The sequence below is a fragment of the Anomaloglossus baeobatrachus genome, chromosome 9 (genome assembly GCF_048569485.1).
Source record: "Anomaloglossus baeobatrachus isolate aAnoBae1 chromosome 9, aAnoBae1.hap1, whole genome shotgun sequence".
NCBI classification, from domain to species: Eukaryota; Metazoa; Chordata; class Amphibia; order Anura; family Aromobatidae; genus Anomaloglossus; species Anomaloglossus baeobatrachus.
In genome coordinates, this window is record NC_134361.1 from 221,196,588 (window position 1) to 221,214,529 (window position 17,942).

The following is a 17,942-nucleotide window of genomic DNA, read 5'->3' on the forward strand; positions in this document are numbered from 1 at the left end:
GTTATTAGTGGTTATTAGCAGTTATTAGGGGTTATTAGCAGTTATTAGTGGTTATTAGCAGTTATTAGGGGTTATTAGCAGTTATTAGGGGTTATTAGCAGTTATTAGGGGTTATTAGCAGTTATTAGTGGTTATTAGCAGTTATTAGTGGTTATTAGCAGTTATTAGGGGTTATTAGCAGTTATTAGTGGTTATTAGCAGTTATTAGTGGTTATTCAGTTACTTGTTCTCTGTAGGTTACAGTTTACACTCATTAAAATAAGTTACATTGAAGAGATTCTCCATGTCCCGTCCTTATATAAAGATCTTTATTTACAGGTAACACACAAATACTATTCATTGGTGAGATATTTCCTCTTCTTAGCGGTGTTGGTGTATGGATGCCAGCGCCACTCCACCTCTGCCGTGCCCTCATTCTCCAGGGTGCCCAGCTTTATCATGTACACTGCAAAGAGTAACAGCCGGTGATAAGTACGGAGCGCTGACACTGGGGCCCTGATACATCACAACATTTCACAGGGGTTTCTACATGAAAACGTCTTAGGCTATGTGGCCCCGGGACACTGTACTCGCGGATATATCCGCAGATTTCCCGCAGCTGATCCCCGGAATCCGCAGCTATCCATACCTACGGGATTCCAGCGAAATATCTGCGGGAAACCTGCGGACATTCATGTGACTTACCCACGGAAGTCTCCATAGTGGAGAGGCGGAACGTCCGCAGGAATAATTGACATGTAGTTACGTGCGGCTGCAGGACATCTGCAGCATATTCTGCAGCTGCACATACCGCAGCATGGACACAGCACTCCCCATAGGATAACATGGGGAGTGTCTGTACTTGCTAAAACCTCCGGATTTATCTAGAAAATCCAGATAAATCCGCAGGTTTTCAGCAGCAAAATCCACTGGTACAGAGTCCCGTGGGCACAAAGCCTTAATCTGTGAAGAGTCGGACGATCGTATAACTCGGACGGGGATTGCAGGCTTGGACTGGCCGGCGGCTCTCCCCACCAAAGAGTGACTGCTGCATAGAGGAGCATGAGGCCGTTGTGCACGGGTGGGGAGAGCCGCCGGCCAGTCCAAGCCTGCCATCCCCGTCCGACTCTTCCCTTAGTGACAGAGGTTTGCGACAAATTCATCAAACTATTTGCTGCTTTCTTTGTCGCTCTATTGGGAGACCCAGACAATTGGGTGTATAGGCTATGCCTCCAGAGGCCGCACAAAGTATTACACTTAAAAGTGTTAAGCCCCTCCCCTTCTGCCTATACACCCCCCGTGCTCCCACGGGCTCCTCAGTTTTTTGCTTTGTGCGAAGGAGGTCAGACACGCACGCACAGCTCCACAGATTGGTCAGCAGCAGCTGCTGACCATGTCGGATGGAAGAAAAGTGGGCCCATATAGGGCCCCCACATGCTCCCTTCTCACCCCACTCTTGTCGGTGGTGTTGTAAGGTTGAGGTATCCATTGCGGGTACAGAGGCTGGAGCCCACATGCTGTTTTCCTTCCCCATCCCCCTCAGGGCTCTGGTGGAAGTGGGATCCTATCGGTCTCCAGGCACTGAGACCGCGCTTCATCCACAACTCCTGTGGAGCCTGCTGGATAGGAGCCGGGTATCGTTCAGGGACATGGCCCTGCTACTTGGAGGTACTCTGTATCCCGGTGGGGACCGCGCACAGCAACACTCCAGCTTTGCTGGGTGTGCTAGTGCACCGGGGACCGCGGCGCTGACCGGGTTAATATGTGCCATTACACACTCAGCGTTGCTGAATGTGTTTATGTATAGGGACTGCCGCACTGACCGCCGCTGCCATGGAAACACTGCGGCGCGGCTGGGACTTGTAGTGCGCCGGGGACTTCCACGCGGCCGCGCTTTTACGGCGGCCGCGTTTATTACTAGAGTCCCCGGCTTTTTGCGGCCTAGTTCCTTTCCTCCCACCCCCAGCCCTGACAGGCAGGGGAAGGGCTGGACGCTGCTCAGAACGAGCAGCACTGAGGGCTGGAGCATGCTTTGCATACTCCACTCCCTTCACTGTGCACAGTGCAGGCACCAGTTCCCGCTCTTTCTGGGTCACGCCCACGGCTCCCTCCTCTCCTCAGGACGCATTCCTGTCAGCTCCTCGGACGCTGCAGAGGGGGACGAAGTCTGGGAGACCCAGGCAGGGACTCTGGTGGCCTCACAACCGCTTTAAGCGGGTGGTAAGCAGCACCTGTGGTGCTAGCCCCATTGTGCAGTAGTGTAACATTATATGTTTATTTTACACTGTATAGTGCACAGTTGATTTCTGGCTATATACCCTATTGTGTTACTCAGGGAAGATAATAGCATGGCGCCCACGAAAGGCAGGGGTGCGAAAACACAGGCTTATTATGTTGCCTGCGCCGCATGTACGACCCCGCTACCGACAGGTCCCACTGACCCTCATTGTGTGCACTGTTCGGCCCCTGTGGCACTTACTCAGCCGGAGCCTCTGCTAGGGGGGGCCCAGGGGGAGCCACCTGCTAACACTGTTCAGGTGACGGGGACGGAGTTTGCAAAACTCTCTGAGACTATGGCTAAGATACTAGAAGCCTTGCAGTCCAGGCCGGTATCTCAGCACAGGGACTCTGTTGAATCTTTGTTCCCTGGCCCACCTCAGCTGGACCAACAATGTCCTCCCGGGGTATCTCATGGATCCCAAGCTGAGGGTTCTGACACAGACCCCAGCCCCAGACCGACTAAGCGAGCTCGCTTAGATTTTCCCTCGACATCATCATATTGTGCAGGGTCTCAGAGGGGGGAATCTCTGGTTGATGATGCGGAGACAGCTGATCAGGATTCTGATCCTGAGGCCGCTCTCAATCTTGATACTCCGGACGGGGACGCCATAGTGAACGACCTTATTGCGTCCATCAATCGTATGTTGGATATTTCTCCCTCAGCTCCTCCGGTGGAGGAGTCAGCTTCCCAGCAGGAGAAATTCCGTTTCAGGTTTCCCAAGCGTACACCGAGTATGTTTCTGGACCACTCTGATTTCAGAGAGGCAGTCCAGAATCACCATGCTTGTCCAGATAAGCGTTTTTCTAAGCGCCTTAAGGATACACGTTATCCCTTTCCCCCTGACGTGGTCAAAAGTTGGGCTCAGTGTCCCAAAGTGGATCCTCCAATCTCCAGACTGGCAGCTAGATCCATACTTGCAGTGGAAGATGGGGCTTCACTCAAAGACGCCACTGACAGGCAGATGGAGCTCTGGTTGAAATCCATCTATGAAGCTATCGGCGCTTCTTTTGCCCCAGCATTCGCAGCCGTATGGGCGCTACAAGCTATCTCAGCAGGTCAAGCGCAAATTGACGCAGCCACACGCACGTCCGCGCCACAGGTGGCGTCCATAACCACTCAGACGTCGGCATTTGCGTCTTACGCTATTAATGCTGTCCTGGACTCTGCGAGCCGTACGGCGGTTGCAGCCGCCAATTCGGTGGTACTCCGCAGGGCCTTGTGGCTACGGGAATGGAAGGCAGATTCTGTTTCCAAAAAGCGCTTAACCAGTTTGCCAATTTCTGGCGACCGATTGTTTGGCGAGCGTTTGGATGAAATCATCAAACAATCCAAGGGAAAGGATACATCCTTACCCCAGCCCAAACCGAACATACCCCAACAGAGGAAGGGGCAGTCGAGGTTTCGGTCCTTTCGGGGCGCGGGCAGGTCCCAATTCTCCTCGCCCAAAAGGCCTCAGAAAGATCAAAGGAACTCTGATGCATGGCGGTCTAAGTCACGTCCTAAAAAGACCACCGGAGGTGCCGCTACCAAAGCGGCTTCCTCATGACTTTCGGCATCCTCACTCCGCATCCTCGGTCGGTGGCAGGCTCTCCCACTTTTGCGACACCTGGCTGCCACGGGTAAAAGACCGTTGGGTGAGAGACATTCTGTCTCACGGTTACAAGATAGAGTTCACCTCTCGTCCCCCGACTCGATTCTTCAGGTCATCCCCGCCTCCCGAGCGAGCCGAGGCTTTTCTGCAGGCGCTGGGCATTCTGAAGGCAGAAGGAGTGGTGGTCCCTGTTCCTCTTCAGCAACAGGGCCACGGTTTTTACTCCAACTTGTTTGTGGTCCCAAAGAAAGACGGGTCTTTCCGACCTGTCCTGGACCTGAAACTTCTCAACAAACACGTAAAGACCAGGCGGTTCCGGATGGAATCCCTCCGCTCCGTCATCGCCTCAATGTCCCAGGGAGATTTCCTTGCATCGATCGATATCAAAGATGCTTATCTCCACGTACCGATTGCTCCAGAGCACCAGCGCTTCTTGCGCTTCGCCATAGGAAACGAACACCTGCAGTTCGTGGCACTGCCGTTCGGCCTGGCAACAGCCCCACGGGTGTTCACCAAGGTTATGGCTACTGTAGTAGCGGTCCTCCACTCTCAGGGTCACTCGGTGATCCCGTACTTGGACGATCTATTGATCAAGGCACCCTCTCTAGAGGCATGCCAACACAGCCTCGACGCTACCCTGGAGACTCTCCAGAGTTTCGGGTGGATCATCAATTTTCCAAAGTCAAATCTGACACCGGCCCTATCGCTGACATACCTTGGCATGGAGTTTCATACCCTCTCAGCGATAGTGAAGCTTCCGCTGATCAAGCAGCGGTCACTACAGACAGGGGTACAATCTCTCCTTCAAGGTCGGTCACACACCTTGAGGCGCCTCATGCACTTCCTGGGGAAGATGGTGGCAGCAATGGAGGCAGTTCCTTTCGCGCAGTTTCACCTGCGTCCTCTTCAATGGGACATCCTACGCAAATGGGACAGGAAGCCGACGTCCCTCGACAGGAACGTCTCCCTCTCGCAGGCGACCAAAGCTTCCCTTCGGTGGTGGCTTCTTCCCACTTCATTATCGAAAGGGAAATCCTTCCTACCCCCATCCTGGGAGGTGGTCACGACGGACGCGAGTCTGTCAGGGTGGGGAGCGGTTTTTCTCCACCACAGGGCTCAGGGTACGTGGACCCAGCAAGAGTCCTCGCTTCAGATCAATGTTCTGGAAATACGGGCAGTGTATTTTGCCCTGAAGGCGTTCCAGCAGTGGCTGGAAGGCAAGCAGATCAGAATTCAGTCGGACAATTCCACAGCGGTGGCATACATCAACCACCAAGGCGGCACACGCAGTCGGCAAGCCTTCCAGGAAGTCCGGCGGATTTTGATGTGGGTGGAAGCCACGGCCTCCACCATCTCTGCAGTTCACATTCCAGGCGTGGAAAACTGGGAAGCAGATTATCTCAGTCGCCAGGGCATGGACGCAGGGGAATGGTCCCTTCACCCGGATGTGTTTCAGGAGATCTGTTGCCGCTGGGGGGTGCCGGACGTCGACCTCATGGCGTCCCGGCACAACAACAAGGTACCGGCGTTCATGGCACGGTCTCAAGATCCCAGAGCTCTGGCGGCAGACGCCTTAGTTCAGGATTGGTCGCAGTTTCAGCTCCCTTATGTGTTTCCTCCGCTGGCACTGTTGCCCAGAGTGTTACGCAAGATCAGGGCCGACTGCCGCCACGTCATCCTCGTCGCTCCAGACTGGCCGAGGCGGTCGTGGTACCCGGATCTGTGGCATCTCACGGTCGGCCAACCGTGGGCACTACCAGACCGACCAGACTTGCTATCTCAAGGGCCGTTTTTCCATCTGAATTCTGCGGCCCTCAACCTGACTGTGTGGCCATTGAGTCCTGGATCCTAGCGTCTTCAGGGTTATCTCAAGACGTCATTGCCACTATGAGACAAGCTAGGAAACCAACGTCCGCCAAGATCTACCACAGGACGTGGAAAATTTTCCTGTCGTGGTGCTCTGCTCAGGGTATTTCTCCCTGGCCTTTTGCCTTGCCCACTTTTCTGTCCTTCCTTCAATCTGGACTGGAAAAGGGTTTGTCGCTCGGCTCCCTTAAGGGACAAGTCTCAGCGCTCTCTGTGTTTTTCCAGAAGCGCCTAGCCAGACTTCCACAGGTACGCACGTTCCTGCAGGGGGTTTGTCACATCGTCCCTCCTTACAAGCGGCCGTTAGAACCCTGGGATCTGAACAGGGTGCTGATGGTTCTTCAGAAACCACCATTCGAGCCAATGAGGGATATTTCTCTCTCACGCCTTTCGCAGAAAGTGGTTTTTCTAGTAGCAGTCACTTCACTTCGGAGAGTGTCTGAGCTAGCAGCGCTGTCATGCAAAACCCCTTTCCTGGTGTTTCACCAGGACAAGGTGGTTCTGCGTCCGGTTCCGGAATTTCTCCCTAAGGTGGTATCCCCCTTTCATCTCAATCAGGATATCTCCTTACCTTCTTTTTGTCCTCATCCAGTTCACCAATGTGAAAAGGATTTGCACTTGTTAGATCTGGTGAGAGCACTCAGACTCTACATTTCTCGTACGGCGCCCCTGCGCCGCTCGGATGCACTCTTTGTCCTTGTCGCTGGCCAGCGTAAAGGGTCACAGGCTTCCAAATCAACCCTGGCTCGGTGGATCAAGGAGCCAATTATCGAAGCTTACCGTTCGGCTGGGCTTCCGGTTCCCTCAGGGCTGAAGGCCCATTCTACCAGAGCCGTGGGCGCGTCCTGGGCTTTGAGGCACCAGGCTACGGCTCAGCAGGTGTGTCAGGCGGCTACCTGGTCGAGCCTGCACACTTTCACGAAGCACTATCAGGTGCATACCTATGCTTCGGCGGATGCCAGCCTAGGTAGACGAGTCCTTCAGGCGGCGGTTGCCCACCTGTAGGAAGAGGCCGTTTTACGGCTCTCTTACGAGGTATTATTTACCCACCCAGGGACTGCTTTTGGACGTCCCAATTGTCTGGGTCTCCCAATGGAGCGACAAAGAAGAAGGGAATTTTGTTTACTTACCGTAAATTCCTTTTCTTCTAGCTCTAATTGGGAGGCCCAGCACCCGCCCCTGTTTTTTTGTGTACACATGTTGTTCATGTTGAATGGTTTCAGTTCTCCGATATTCCTTCGGATTGAAGTTACTTTAAACCAGTTTATAATTCTTTTTCCTCCTTCTTGCTTTTGCACCAAAACTGAGGAGTCCGTGGGAGCACGGGGGGTGTATAGGCAGAAGGGGAGGGGCTTAACACTTTTAAGTGTAATACTTTGTGCGGCCTCCGGAGGCATAGCCTATACACCCAATTGTCTGGGTCTCCCAATTAGAGCTAGAAGAAAAGGAATTTACGGTAAGTAAACAAAATTCCCTTCTTTTAAGGCCCTGTGCACACGCTGCGGCTTTTACCACAGATTTGCTGCAGAAAATGTTTTTAACATTGCTACAGTCATTCCCCAGCAAAACCTATGGGTTTAAAAAAAAATGTGTTTTTTTTATACCTGTGGAATTAATGTGCATGTCACTTCTTTTCCGCAGGCACCTGCAGTTTTTGCCATAGATAATGGTAAAACTCCGCAGGGAACAACCTGCGGAAAAACAGCATGCGGATTTCGTTGCGGTTTTGGTGCGTTTTTTAGCGCAGGTGCGGGATTCTTTCAGAGGGTCCGGATTTTCCCTTAGAAAAAGTCAATGTCTAGTGCGCACAGGGCCTTAAGGTTTCTTTTCAGATTGTTACTGTCATTGCGGCTTCTGCAGACGTCTTACACAAAGTCAGGGAAATAAACTTTTAAATGGTTAGAAAAATTCATCTTAACCCCACTCCAGCCCCCCCTCCCGAGTGATTTTATATACACCAGTTATTTTGGCAATTGTTTTGTGACATTTATTTTTTTTTTAAACCTTAAATTTTTATTAGAACATAAAATCATATTACAACATATTTGTTTGAACAGTGATAATACTTCTCATCCCACCAAGTCATTTGGAAAGGAAGGGGGAGGGGTGATGACATCAGATTGTACCCGTGTGTTACCCGTAATGTTACATTTCCCACTAAAGAGTTGCGTTTTTTTTGCTTTGTGCAAAATTCTTGAATCCCATGTACTATTTTAAGTAGTTTGGGTCAAAAATGTCAGATAAAAAAAGATGAAAAGGGGCGTACAATATACACAAATGATGAATTGGACCATCCCGTCAGAAACCACGTTAAGGGGAAAAAAAAAAAATGCTTTTCTGGACCAGAAATTGGGTGATGGGAATCTATGAGCTCAAAAAGCTACTGATCACGTCTGAAGTCTCAGATCTCCGCTATATTGAGGTCACCATCATATTGTAAACACTGCACTTGTAAGGCTAGTTTCACACTTGGGTTGAACGGCATCCGTTGCATAAAGTGGCGCAACGGATCGTACAAAACAACCAACGGAATCTGCTTTTTTTTTTTTTTTTTTTTTTTACAGTTTTACCGGCGGCAGACTATTGTGAACGATCAGCTGATCACTCTCAAAAGCCGGCTGCCGGGCAATCAGCTGATCACTCTCGAAAGCCGGGCGATCACCTGAGCGCTCTCGAAAGCAGGCTGCCGGGCGATCAGCTGAGCAGTCTCAAAAGCCGGCTGCTGGGCGATCAGCTGAGCAGTCTCAAAAGCCGGCTGCCGGGCGCTCAGCCAATTGCTCTCAAAAGCCGGCTGCCGGGCGATCAACTGATTGTTTTGTCTCTCGATGGCCGAACAAAGTTTCTGTGATTAAAAAAAAATGCTGAGCATGTGCAGTGAAAAATAAAGGATTCCACCGCTCAAAAAAACGTTATATGCTGCGTTCCTTTTGCCCAGCGGAAGCAACGCAGCGTCGGCCAGCGGAAGCAACACAGGTCCATCAGTCGCAATCCGTCGTCCATACAAGTCTATGGGAAGCAGCGGAATCGGATTCCGCTGTTTTCTAAAACGGTGGATTGCGACTGAAGGAAAACAACGCAAGTGTGAAACTAGCCTACGAAGCTGAAGACGTGGGCCCAGATCACAGCCCCTCACTAATGGCAATGATCAGTCTGTACCATTTATAGTGCGCAGGACCGGGCAGGCTCTACTCTGTCCAGCCTGAGACCCGTGGATGGCAGACCACTGCTCATCCTACAAGAGATAATCGGATCCTGGCAAAAATCTTTCACTGTTACTCACATTTCATCTCAAACCGAGGCCCAACCTCAGACAACTCAATATTGCGGTGATCGGTCTTCTTGTAGACGTGGTGCCTGCAGGAAGAAGCAGCGGTTATTATGGAGGACCCCGGCACAGCGGGTGCTGATCACCCAGCCCTGGTCCACAGCACGTACCGGAAGGAAATGTAGTCCTCTTGATTTGCAAAAGTTATCACTCGCCTGCTGTCATCCTTGGGCACAGGGAATAAATACTTCATGATATTGGACACCTGGAGGCAGGAAAGGAAAGGTTTAGAAAAGTAACGACTGATGTATGTGGTGGTCCAGGAAGCCGGTCTCACCCGCTGTCCAAGCCGCGAGGTGAAGTTGTGGAAGACGAGGTGTGGGTGCGCCTCCGACATCGTGCCCAGGTCCGGAATATCGTGCCTCATTACCACGTTACAGAGGGTGAAATATGCGGTCGGCCCAAACGGAAGATGGCAGACGATCAGCCCGTCTAAAGAACAGGAAATGATGTGTGAGTTACTGCGCCCGATACACACAGGTGCAGCAGAGATCCAGATACTTAAAGGGAACTCGTCATCTGATTCACGCTGCTCGGGTCCTGGGCGGGGCGTCTGGCAGCATTATAAGACTTCACGTGAAAGGGCCGACCACAGACTGACCAAACCGGGGCTGATCCGTGACGGCTTCTCTCAGTCCACGACTGACTGATCTCTCCATATACAGACACACGGAGAGACCCAACAGCCAATAGGATCAGAGGCACAGAGAAGCCACCAGGAACGTGCCTCAGAGTAGTCACCCGAGACGCACGGTCCCCGCCCTGCTCTGCAATGTACCAAACTGTATTTGTGATCTGATCAGCGAGTACAATCTAATCATACATAGTTTTGGGGTCTGTTTTGTTTTTGTTAGCGGCTTTCACACTACGTTTCTCTGTCGCTCCATTGGGAGACCCAGACAATTGGGTGTATAGCTATGCCTCCGGAGGCCACACAAAGTTCTACACTAAAAGTGTAAAGCCCCTCCCCTTCTGCCTATACACCCCCCGTGCTCACGGGCTCCTCAGTTTTTATGCTTTGTGCGAAGGAGGCAGACATCCACGCATAGCTCCACAGCATAGTCAGCAGCAGCTGCTGACTAGGTCGGATGGAAGAAAAGAGGGCCCAAAGCAGGGCCCCCAGCATGCTCCCTTCTCACCCCACTTTGTCGGCGGTGTTGTTAAGGTTGAGGTACCCATTGCGGGTACACAGGCAGGAGCCACATGCTGTTTTCCTTCCCCATCCCTTAATGGGCTCTGGGTGAAGTGGGACCCGGATCGGTCTCCAGGCACTGGGACCGTGCTCCCTCCGCAGCCCCTGGGAATCTGCTGGATAGGAGCCGGGTATCGTCAGGGACAAGGCCCTGCTACTGTGAGGTACTCTGTGTCCCCGTGGGGACAGCGCATGGAGCGCTGGTGCCACACACATTGCAGCACTGCTGGGTGTGTTAGTGCGCCGGGGACTATCGCGCATGGAGCGCTTGTGCCATACACTTTCCAGCTCGGCTGGGTGTGTTAGTGCGCCGGACATGGAGCACTTGTGCCAGACACTTTCCAGCACTGCTGGGTGTGTTAGTGCGCCGGGCATGGAGCGCTTGGGCCAGACACTTTCCAGCACGGCTGGGTGTGTTAGTGCGCCGGACATGGGGCGCTTGTGCCAGACACTTTCCAGCACTGCTGGAGGTGTTAGTGCGCCGGGGGACTACCGCGCGGCCGCGCTTATTGCCGCCCGCGCTTATAACTTTAGTCCCCGGCTTCTGCGGCCTAGTGTCGTTTATTCCCGCCCACAGGCCTGCCAGTCAGGGGAAGGGCGGGACGCTGCACAGATCGTCAGCGCCGAGGGCTGGAGCATACATTTGTATCCTCCTCCCTCCTCACTCAGTACACTGGGGCACTAGATTCCCGCACTTTTCTTGGGCACGCCCACGGTCCCCTCCTCCCCACAGAACGCCGGCAGCCATTCCTGTCAGCGATTCAGATGCTGGAGAGGAGAGACAACACAGGGAGACCCAGGCAAGGAATCTGGTGATCACACAACCGCTCTCAGCGGTCGGTAAGCAGCACCTCTGGTGCTGGCCCCACTGAGTACCGAAGTGTATATATATATATAGGCTTATAGGCTATACATTGAACTGTATGGTCGCTCTGTTTATTTTTGGCTATATACCCTCCTGGTTGTTCTCAGAGGAGACAACATGTCATCTGCAAAAAGCAAGGATGCCAAAGCACAGGCGTACTTTGCAACCTGTACCTCTTGTACAGCTGTACTACCGGCAGGTTCCACTGACCCTCATTGTGTGCAATGCTCGGCCCCTGTGGCACTTACTCAGCCGGAGCCTCTGCTACAGGTGGCCCAGGTGGAACCACCTGCTACCACTGTCCAGGTGACAGGGACGGAGTTTGCAGCCTTTGCTGACAAACTGTCTGAGAGTATGGATAAATGGTCTGCTAAAATACTGGAAGCATTGCAGTCCAGACCGGTGATTCAGGCCCCGGGCACTGTCCAATCCTTGACCCCTGGTCCCCCTCATTTGGAACAGCAAAGTGCCCCTGGGGTAACCCATAGGTCACAGGGTGAGGTCTCTGACACGGACCGCAGTCCCAGGCCGCCCAAGAGGGGTCGCTGGGAAATTCCCTCCACTTCATCACACTGTTCAGGGTCCCAGCAGGGGGACTCTCTGGAGGATGAAGCGGAGGTATCAGATCAGGATTCTGATCCTGAAGCCGCTCTCAACCTAGATACACCTGAAGGTGACGCAGTAGTGAATGACCTTATAGCGACCATCAATCAGGTGTTGGATATTTCTCCCCCAGCTCCCCCAATTGAGGAGTCTGCTTCTCAGGAGAAATTCCGTTTCAGGTTTCCAAAGAGTACATTAAATATGTTTCTGGATCACTCTGACTTCAGAGAGGCAATCCAAAAAAAAAAACCGAGACTGTCCAGACAAGCGTTTTTCCAAGCGCCTTAAGGACACACGTTATCCCTTCCCCCCCCGAGGTTGTTAAGGGCTGGACTCAGTGTCCTAAGGTGGATCCTCCAATCTCCAGACTGGCGGCTAGATCCATAGTTGCAGTGGAAGATGGGGCTTCACTCAAAGATGCCACTGACAGACAGATGGAACTATGGTTGAAATCCATCTATGAAGCTATAGGCGCGTCTTTTGCTCCAGCATTCGCAGCCGTATGGGCGCTCCAAGCTATCTCAGCTTGTCAGGCGCAGATTAATGCTGTAACACGTACATCTGCCCCGCAAGTGGTGTCCTTAACCAATCAGGCGTCGACGTTTGCGTCCTACGCCATTAATGCTATCCTGGACTCGGTGAGCCGTACGGCGGTGGCATCCGCCAATTCGGTGGTACTCCGCAGGGCCATGTGGCTACGTGAATGGAAGGCAGACTCTGCTTCCAAAAAGTTCTTAACCGGTTTGCCATTGACTGGCGACCGCTTGTTTGGTGAGCGATTGGATGAAATCATTAAACAATCCAAGGGAAAGGATTCATCCTTACCCCAGTCCAAACCAAACAGACCTCAACCACGGAAGGTACAATCGAGGTTTCGGTCCTTTCGGACCGCGGGCAGGTCTCAATTTTCCTCGTCCAAAGGGCCTCAGAAAGGTCAGAGGAACTCCGATGCATGGCGGTCTAAGTCACGTCCTAAAAAGACCGCCGGAGGAACCGCTCCCAAAGCGGCCTCCTCATGACTTTCGGCCTCCTCAAACCGCATCCTCGGTCGGTGGCAGGCTCTCCCGCTTTTGCGACACCTGGCTGCCACAAGTAAAAGACCGATGGGTGAGAGACATTCTATCTCACGGTTACAGGATAGAGTTCAGCTCTCGTCCTCCGATTCGTTTCTTCAGAACATCTCCGCCCCCCGACAGAGCCGAGGCTCTTATGCAGGCGGTGGGCACCCTGAAGGCGGAAGGAGTGGTGATCCCTGTTCCTCTTCAGCAACGGGGTCACGGTTTTTACTCCAACTGGTTCGTGGTGCCAAAAAAGGACGGATCCTTCCGTCCCGTTCTGGACCTAAAACTGCTCAACAAGCATGTGAAAACCAGGCGGTTCCGGATGGAATCGCTCCGCTCCGTCATCGCCTCAATGTCCCAAGGAGATTTCCTGCATCAATAGACATCAAAGATGCTTATCTCCACGTACCGATTGCACCAGAGCATCAGCGCTTCCTGCGCTTCGCCATAGGGGACGAACACCTTCAGTTCGTGGCACTGCCTTTTGGCCTGGCGACAGCCCCACGGGTCTTCACCAAGGTCATGGCAACAGTGGTGGCAATCCTACACTCTCAGGGACACTCGGTGATCCCTTACTTAGACGATCTCCTTGTCAAGGCACCCTCTCAAGGGGCATGCCAACACAGCCTGAACATTGCTCTGGAAACTCTCCAGAGTTTCGGGTGGATCATCAATTTTCCAAAGTCAAATCTGACACCGGCCCAATCACTAACATATCTTGGCATGGAGTTTCATACTCTCTCAGCGATAGTGAAGCTTCCGCTGAACAAACAGCGTTCACTACAGACAGGGGTGCAATCTCTCCTTCATGGTCAGTCACACCCCCTGAGGCGCCTCATGCACTTCCTAGGGAAGATGGTGGCAGCAATGGAGGCAGTTCCTTTTGCGCAGTTTCATCTGCGCCCTCTTCAATGGGACATTCTCCGCAAATGGGACAGGAAGTCGACGTCCCTCGACAGGAACGTCTCCCTTTCTCGGGCAGCCAAAGCTTCCCTTCAGGGGTGGCTCCTCCCCACTTCTCTGTCGAAGGGGAAATCCTTCCTGCCCCCATCCTGGGCGGTGGTCACGACGGACGCGAGCCTGTCAGGGTGGGGAGCGGTCTTTCTCCACCACAGAGCTCAGGGGACTTGGACTCAGACAGAGTCCTCCCTTCAGATCAATGTTCTAGAGATAAGGGCAGTGTATCTTGCCCTAAAGGCGTTCCAGCCGTGGCTGGAAGGCAAGCAGATCCGAATTCAGTCGGACAACTCCACAGCGGTGGCATACATCAACCACCAAGGCGGGACACGCAGTCGGCAAGCCTTCCAGGAAGTTCGGCGGATTCTGCTGTGGGTGGAAGCCACAGCCTCCACCATATCCGCAGTTCACATCCCGGGCGTAGAAAACTGGGAAGCAGACTTTCTCAGTCGCCAGGGCATGGACGCAGGGGAATGGTCCCTTCACCCGGACGTGTTTCAGGAGATCTGTTGCCGCTGGGGAATGCTGGACGTCGACCTAATGGCGTCCCGGCACAACAACAAGGTCCCGACATTCATGGCACGGTCTCAAGATCACAGAGCTCTGGCGGCAGACGCCTTAGTTCAGGATTGGTCGCAGTTTCAACTCCCTTATGTGTTCCCTCCTCTGGCACTGTTGCCCAGAGTGTTACGCAAGATCAGGGCCGACTGCCGCCGCGCCATCCTCGTTGCTCCAGACTGGCCGAGGAGGTCGTGGTACCCGGATCTGTGGCATCTCACGGTCGGCCAACCGTGGGCACTACCAGACCGACCAGATTTGCTGTCTCAAGGGCCGTTTTTCCATCTGAATTCTGCGGCCCTCAACCTGACTGTGTGGCCATTGAGTCCTGGATCCTAGCGTCTTCAGGGTTATCTCAAGAGGTCATTGCCACTATGAGACAGGCTAGGAAACCAACGTCCGCCAAGATCTACCACAGGACGTGGAAAATTTTCCTGTCATGGTGCTCTGCTCAGGGTTTTTCTCCCTGGCCTTTTGCCTTGCCCACTGTTCTTTCCTTCCTTCAATCCGGATTGGAAAAGGGTTTGTCGCTTGGCTCCCTTAAGGGACAAGTCTCAGCGCTCTCTGTGTTTTTTCAGAAGCGCCTAGCCAGACTTCCACAGGTACGCACGTTCCTGCAGGGGGTTTGTCACATCGTCCCTCCTTACAAGCGTCCGTTAGAACCCTGGGATCTAAACAGGGTGCTGATGGTTCTTCAGAAACCACCGTTCGAGCCAATGAGGGATATCTCTCTCTCACGCCTTTCGCAGAAGGTGGTTTTTCTAGTAGCAGTCACTTCACTTCGGAGAGTGTCTGAGCTAGCAGCGCTGTCATGCAAAGCCCCCTTCCTGGTGTTTCACCAGGACAAGGTGGTTCTGCGTCCGGTTCCGGACTTTCTCCCTAAGGTGGTATCCCCCTTTCATCTCAATCAGGATATCTCCTTACCCTCTTTTTGTCCTCATCCAGTTCACCAATGTGAAAAGGATTTGCACTTGTTAGATCTGGTGAGAGCACTCAGATTCTACATTTCTCGTACGGCGCCCCTGCGCCGCTCGGATGCACTCTTTGTCCTTGTCGCTGGCCAGCGTAAAGGGTTACAGGCTTCCAAATCAACCCTGGCTCGATGGATCAAGGAACCAATTCTCGAGGCTTATCGTTCCTTCGGGGCTTCCGATTCCCTCAGGGCTGAAGGCCCATTCTACCAGGGCCGTGGGAGCGTCCTGGGCTTTGCGGCACCAGGCTACGGCTCAGCAGGTGTGTCAGGCGGCTACCTGGTCGAGCCTGCACACTTTCACGAAACACTATCAGGTGCATACCTATGCTTCCGCAGATGCCAGCCTAGGTAGGCGAGTCCTTCAGGCGGCGGTTGCCCACCTGTAGGACGGAGCCGGTTGCGGCTCTATTATGAGGTATTATTTACCCACCCAGGGACTGCTTTTGGACGTCCCAATTGTCTGGGTCTCCCAATGGAGCGACAAAGAAGAAGGGAATTTTGTTTACTTACCGTAAATTCCTTTTCTTCTAGCTCCAATTGGGAGACCCAGCACCCGCCCCTGTTTTTTGTGTACACATGTTGTTCATGTTGAATGGTTTCAGTTCTCCGATATTCCTTCGGATTGAATTTACTTTAAACCAATTTATAATTTTTTCCTCCTTCTTGCTTTTGCACCAAAACTGAGGAGCCCGTGAGCACGGGGGGTGTATAGGCAGAAGGGGAGGGGCTTTACACTTTTAGTGTAATACTTTGTGTGGCCTCCGGAGGCATAGCCTATACACCCAATTGTCTGGGTCTCCCAATTGGAGCTAGAAGAAAAGGAATTTACGGTAAGTAAACAAAATTCCCTTCTTTTTTAACATGCGTCCTGAACGGTTTTTAACGCAAAAACGGATCCAGTGCAAATGCGTTTTCATTTCAATGCATTTGCAATGGACTTGCGACAACAATGCGTTCACTTGCGTTTCCGTGCGTTATAGTGAGGGTCCAGCGACTTGCAGTTTTTAACTTTTTTCAAAAACGCTCCTTGTAGTGTTTTTGAGCTGCGTCCAAATACTGCAAAATCGCTGGATCCTGACTATACAGCAAACGCATGTGAACGGTGCTATACTGATAGACAGGATCCTGTTTGGCCGGAAACCAGCCTGGCGTGAACACAGTCTCTCTTGCTCTCTTCTCCACTCTTCTCTGCTCTCTCCTCTCTGCTCTCCTCACCTCTCCCGTCTCCTCCCCTCTCTTTTCCTCTATCCTCACTCTCCTCTTTTCTTCTCTGCTCTCTCCTCCCCTCTCTTTTCCTCTCTTCTCCTCTCCCCTCTTCTCCTTTCTCTCCCTCCCCTCTCTTTTCCTCTATCCTCTCTTCTCCTCTTTTCTTCTCTGCTCTCTCCTCCCTCTCTCCTCTTTTTTCTTCTCTTCTCTCTCCCCCCGCTCTCCTCTTTTTCTTCTCTTCTCTCTCCTCTCTTTTCTTCTTTGCTCTCTCCTCCCCTCTCTTTTTTCTCTCCCCTCTTTCTCTCCTCCCCTTTCTTTTCCTCTCTCCTCCTCTTTTCTCTCTGCTCTCTCCTACCCTCTCTTTTCCTCTCTTCTCCTCTCCCCTCCTTTCTCTCCCTCCTCTCTTTTCCTCTAGCCTCTCTCGTCCTCCTCTTTTCTTCTCTGCTCTCTCCTCCCCTCGTCCTTTTTTCTTCCCCCTCTCTCCTCTCTTTCCTCTCTTTTCCTCTATCCTCTTTTCTTCTCTGCTCTCTCTTCCCCTCTCTCCTCTATTTTCCTCTTCCCCTTTCTCCTCCTCTCTCCTCCCCTCTCTTTTCTTCTCTTTTCCTCTCTCCTCCTCTCTTTTCTTCTCTCTCCTCCTCTTTTCTTCCTCCCTCCTGCTCCTCTTTTCTTCCTCTCCTCCTCTCTCTCTCTCCTCCTCTCTCTCTCTCCTCTCTTTCCTTCTCTCTCCTCCTCCTCTCTCTTCTCCTCTCTCCTCCTCCTCTCTTCTTCCTCTCTCCTCCTCCTCCTCTCTTCTCCTCTCTCCTCCTCTCTTCCTCTCTCCTCTCTCCTCCTCTCCTCTCTTCTCTCTCCTCCTCTCCTCTCTTCTTCCTCTCTCCTCCTCCTCTCTTCTTCCTCTCTCTCTCCTCCTCTCTTCTTCCTCTCTCCTCCTCCTCTCTTCTTCCTCTCTCTCCTCCTCTCTCTTCCTCTCTCCTCCTCCTCTCTTCTTCCTCTCCCCTCCTCTCTTCTTCCTCTCTCCTCCTCCTCTCTCCCCTCCTCTCTTCTTCCTCTCTCCTCCTCCTCCTCCTCTCTTCTTCCTCTCCTCCTCCTCCTCTCTTCTTCCTCTCTCCTCCTCCTCTCTTCTTCCTCTCTCCTCCTCCTCTCTTCTTCCTCTCTCCTCCTCCTCCTCTCTTCTTCCTCTCTCCTCCTCCTCTCTTCTTCCTCTCTCCTCCTCCTCCTCTCTTCTTCCTCTCTCCTCCTCCTCCTCTCTTCTTCCTCTCTCCTCCTCCTCCTCTCTTCTTCCTCTCTCCTCCTCCTCCTCTCTTTTCTCCTCTCTCCTCCTCTCTCTCTTCTCTCTCTCCTCCTCCTCCTCTCTTCCCTCTCTCTCCTCCTCCTCCTATCTTCTTCCTCTCTCCTCCTCCTCTCTCCTTCCTCTCTCCTCCTCTCTTCTTCCTCTCTCCTCCCTCTCTCCTCCTCTTCTTCTTCCTCTCTCCTCCTCTCTTCTTCCTC

General features: G+C 52.7%; 1 protein-coding gene across 1 annotated transcript in view; it reads right to left on the minus strand.

Moving 5' to 3' along the window:
• Positions 1 to 291: 291 nt before the first annotated feature.
• LOC142251911 (U3 small nucleolar ribonucleoprotein IMP4-like) overlaps positions 292 to 17,942 on the minus strand; it is a 20,152-nt gene continuing 2,501 nt past the window's right edge. The window contains exons 5-8 of the mRNA XM_075324960.1: positions 9,320 to 9,595; positions 9,153 to 9,247; positions 8,998 to 9,071; positions 292 to 445 (exon numbers count right to left, since the gene is read on the minus strand). Of these exons, the coding sequence (XP_075181075.1) occupies positions 333 to 445; positions 8,998 to 9,071; positions 9,153 to 9,247; positions 9,320 to 9,595 (558 nt within the window). The 3' untranslated portion in view covers positions 292 to 332. The remainder of the gene's footprint in view (positions 446 to 8,997; positions 9,072 to 9,152; positions 9,248 to 9,319; positions 9,596 to 17,942) is intronic.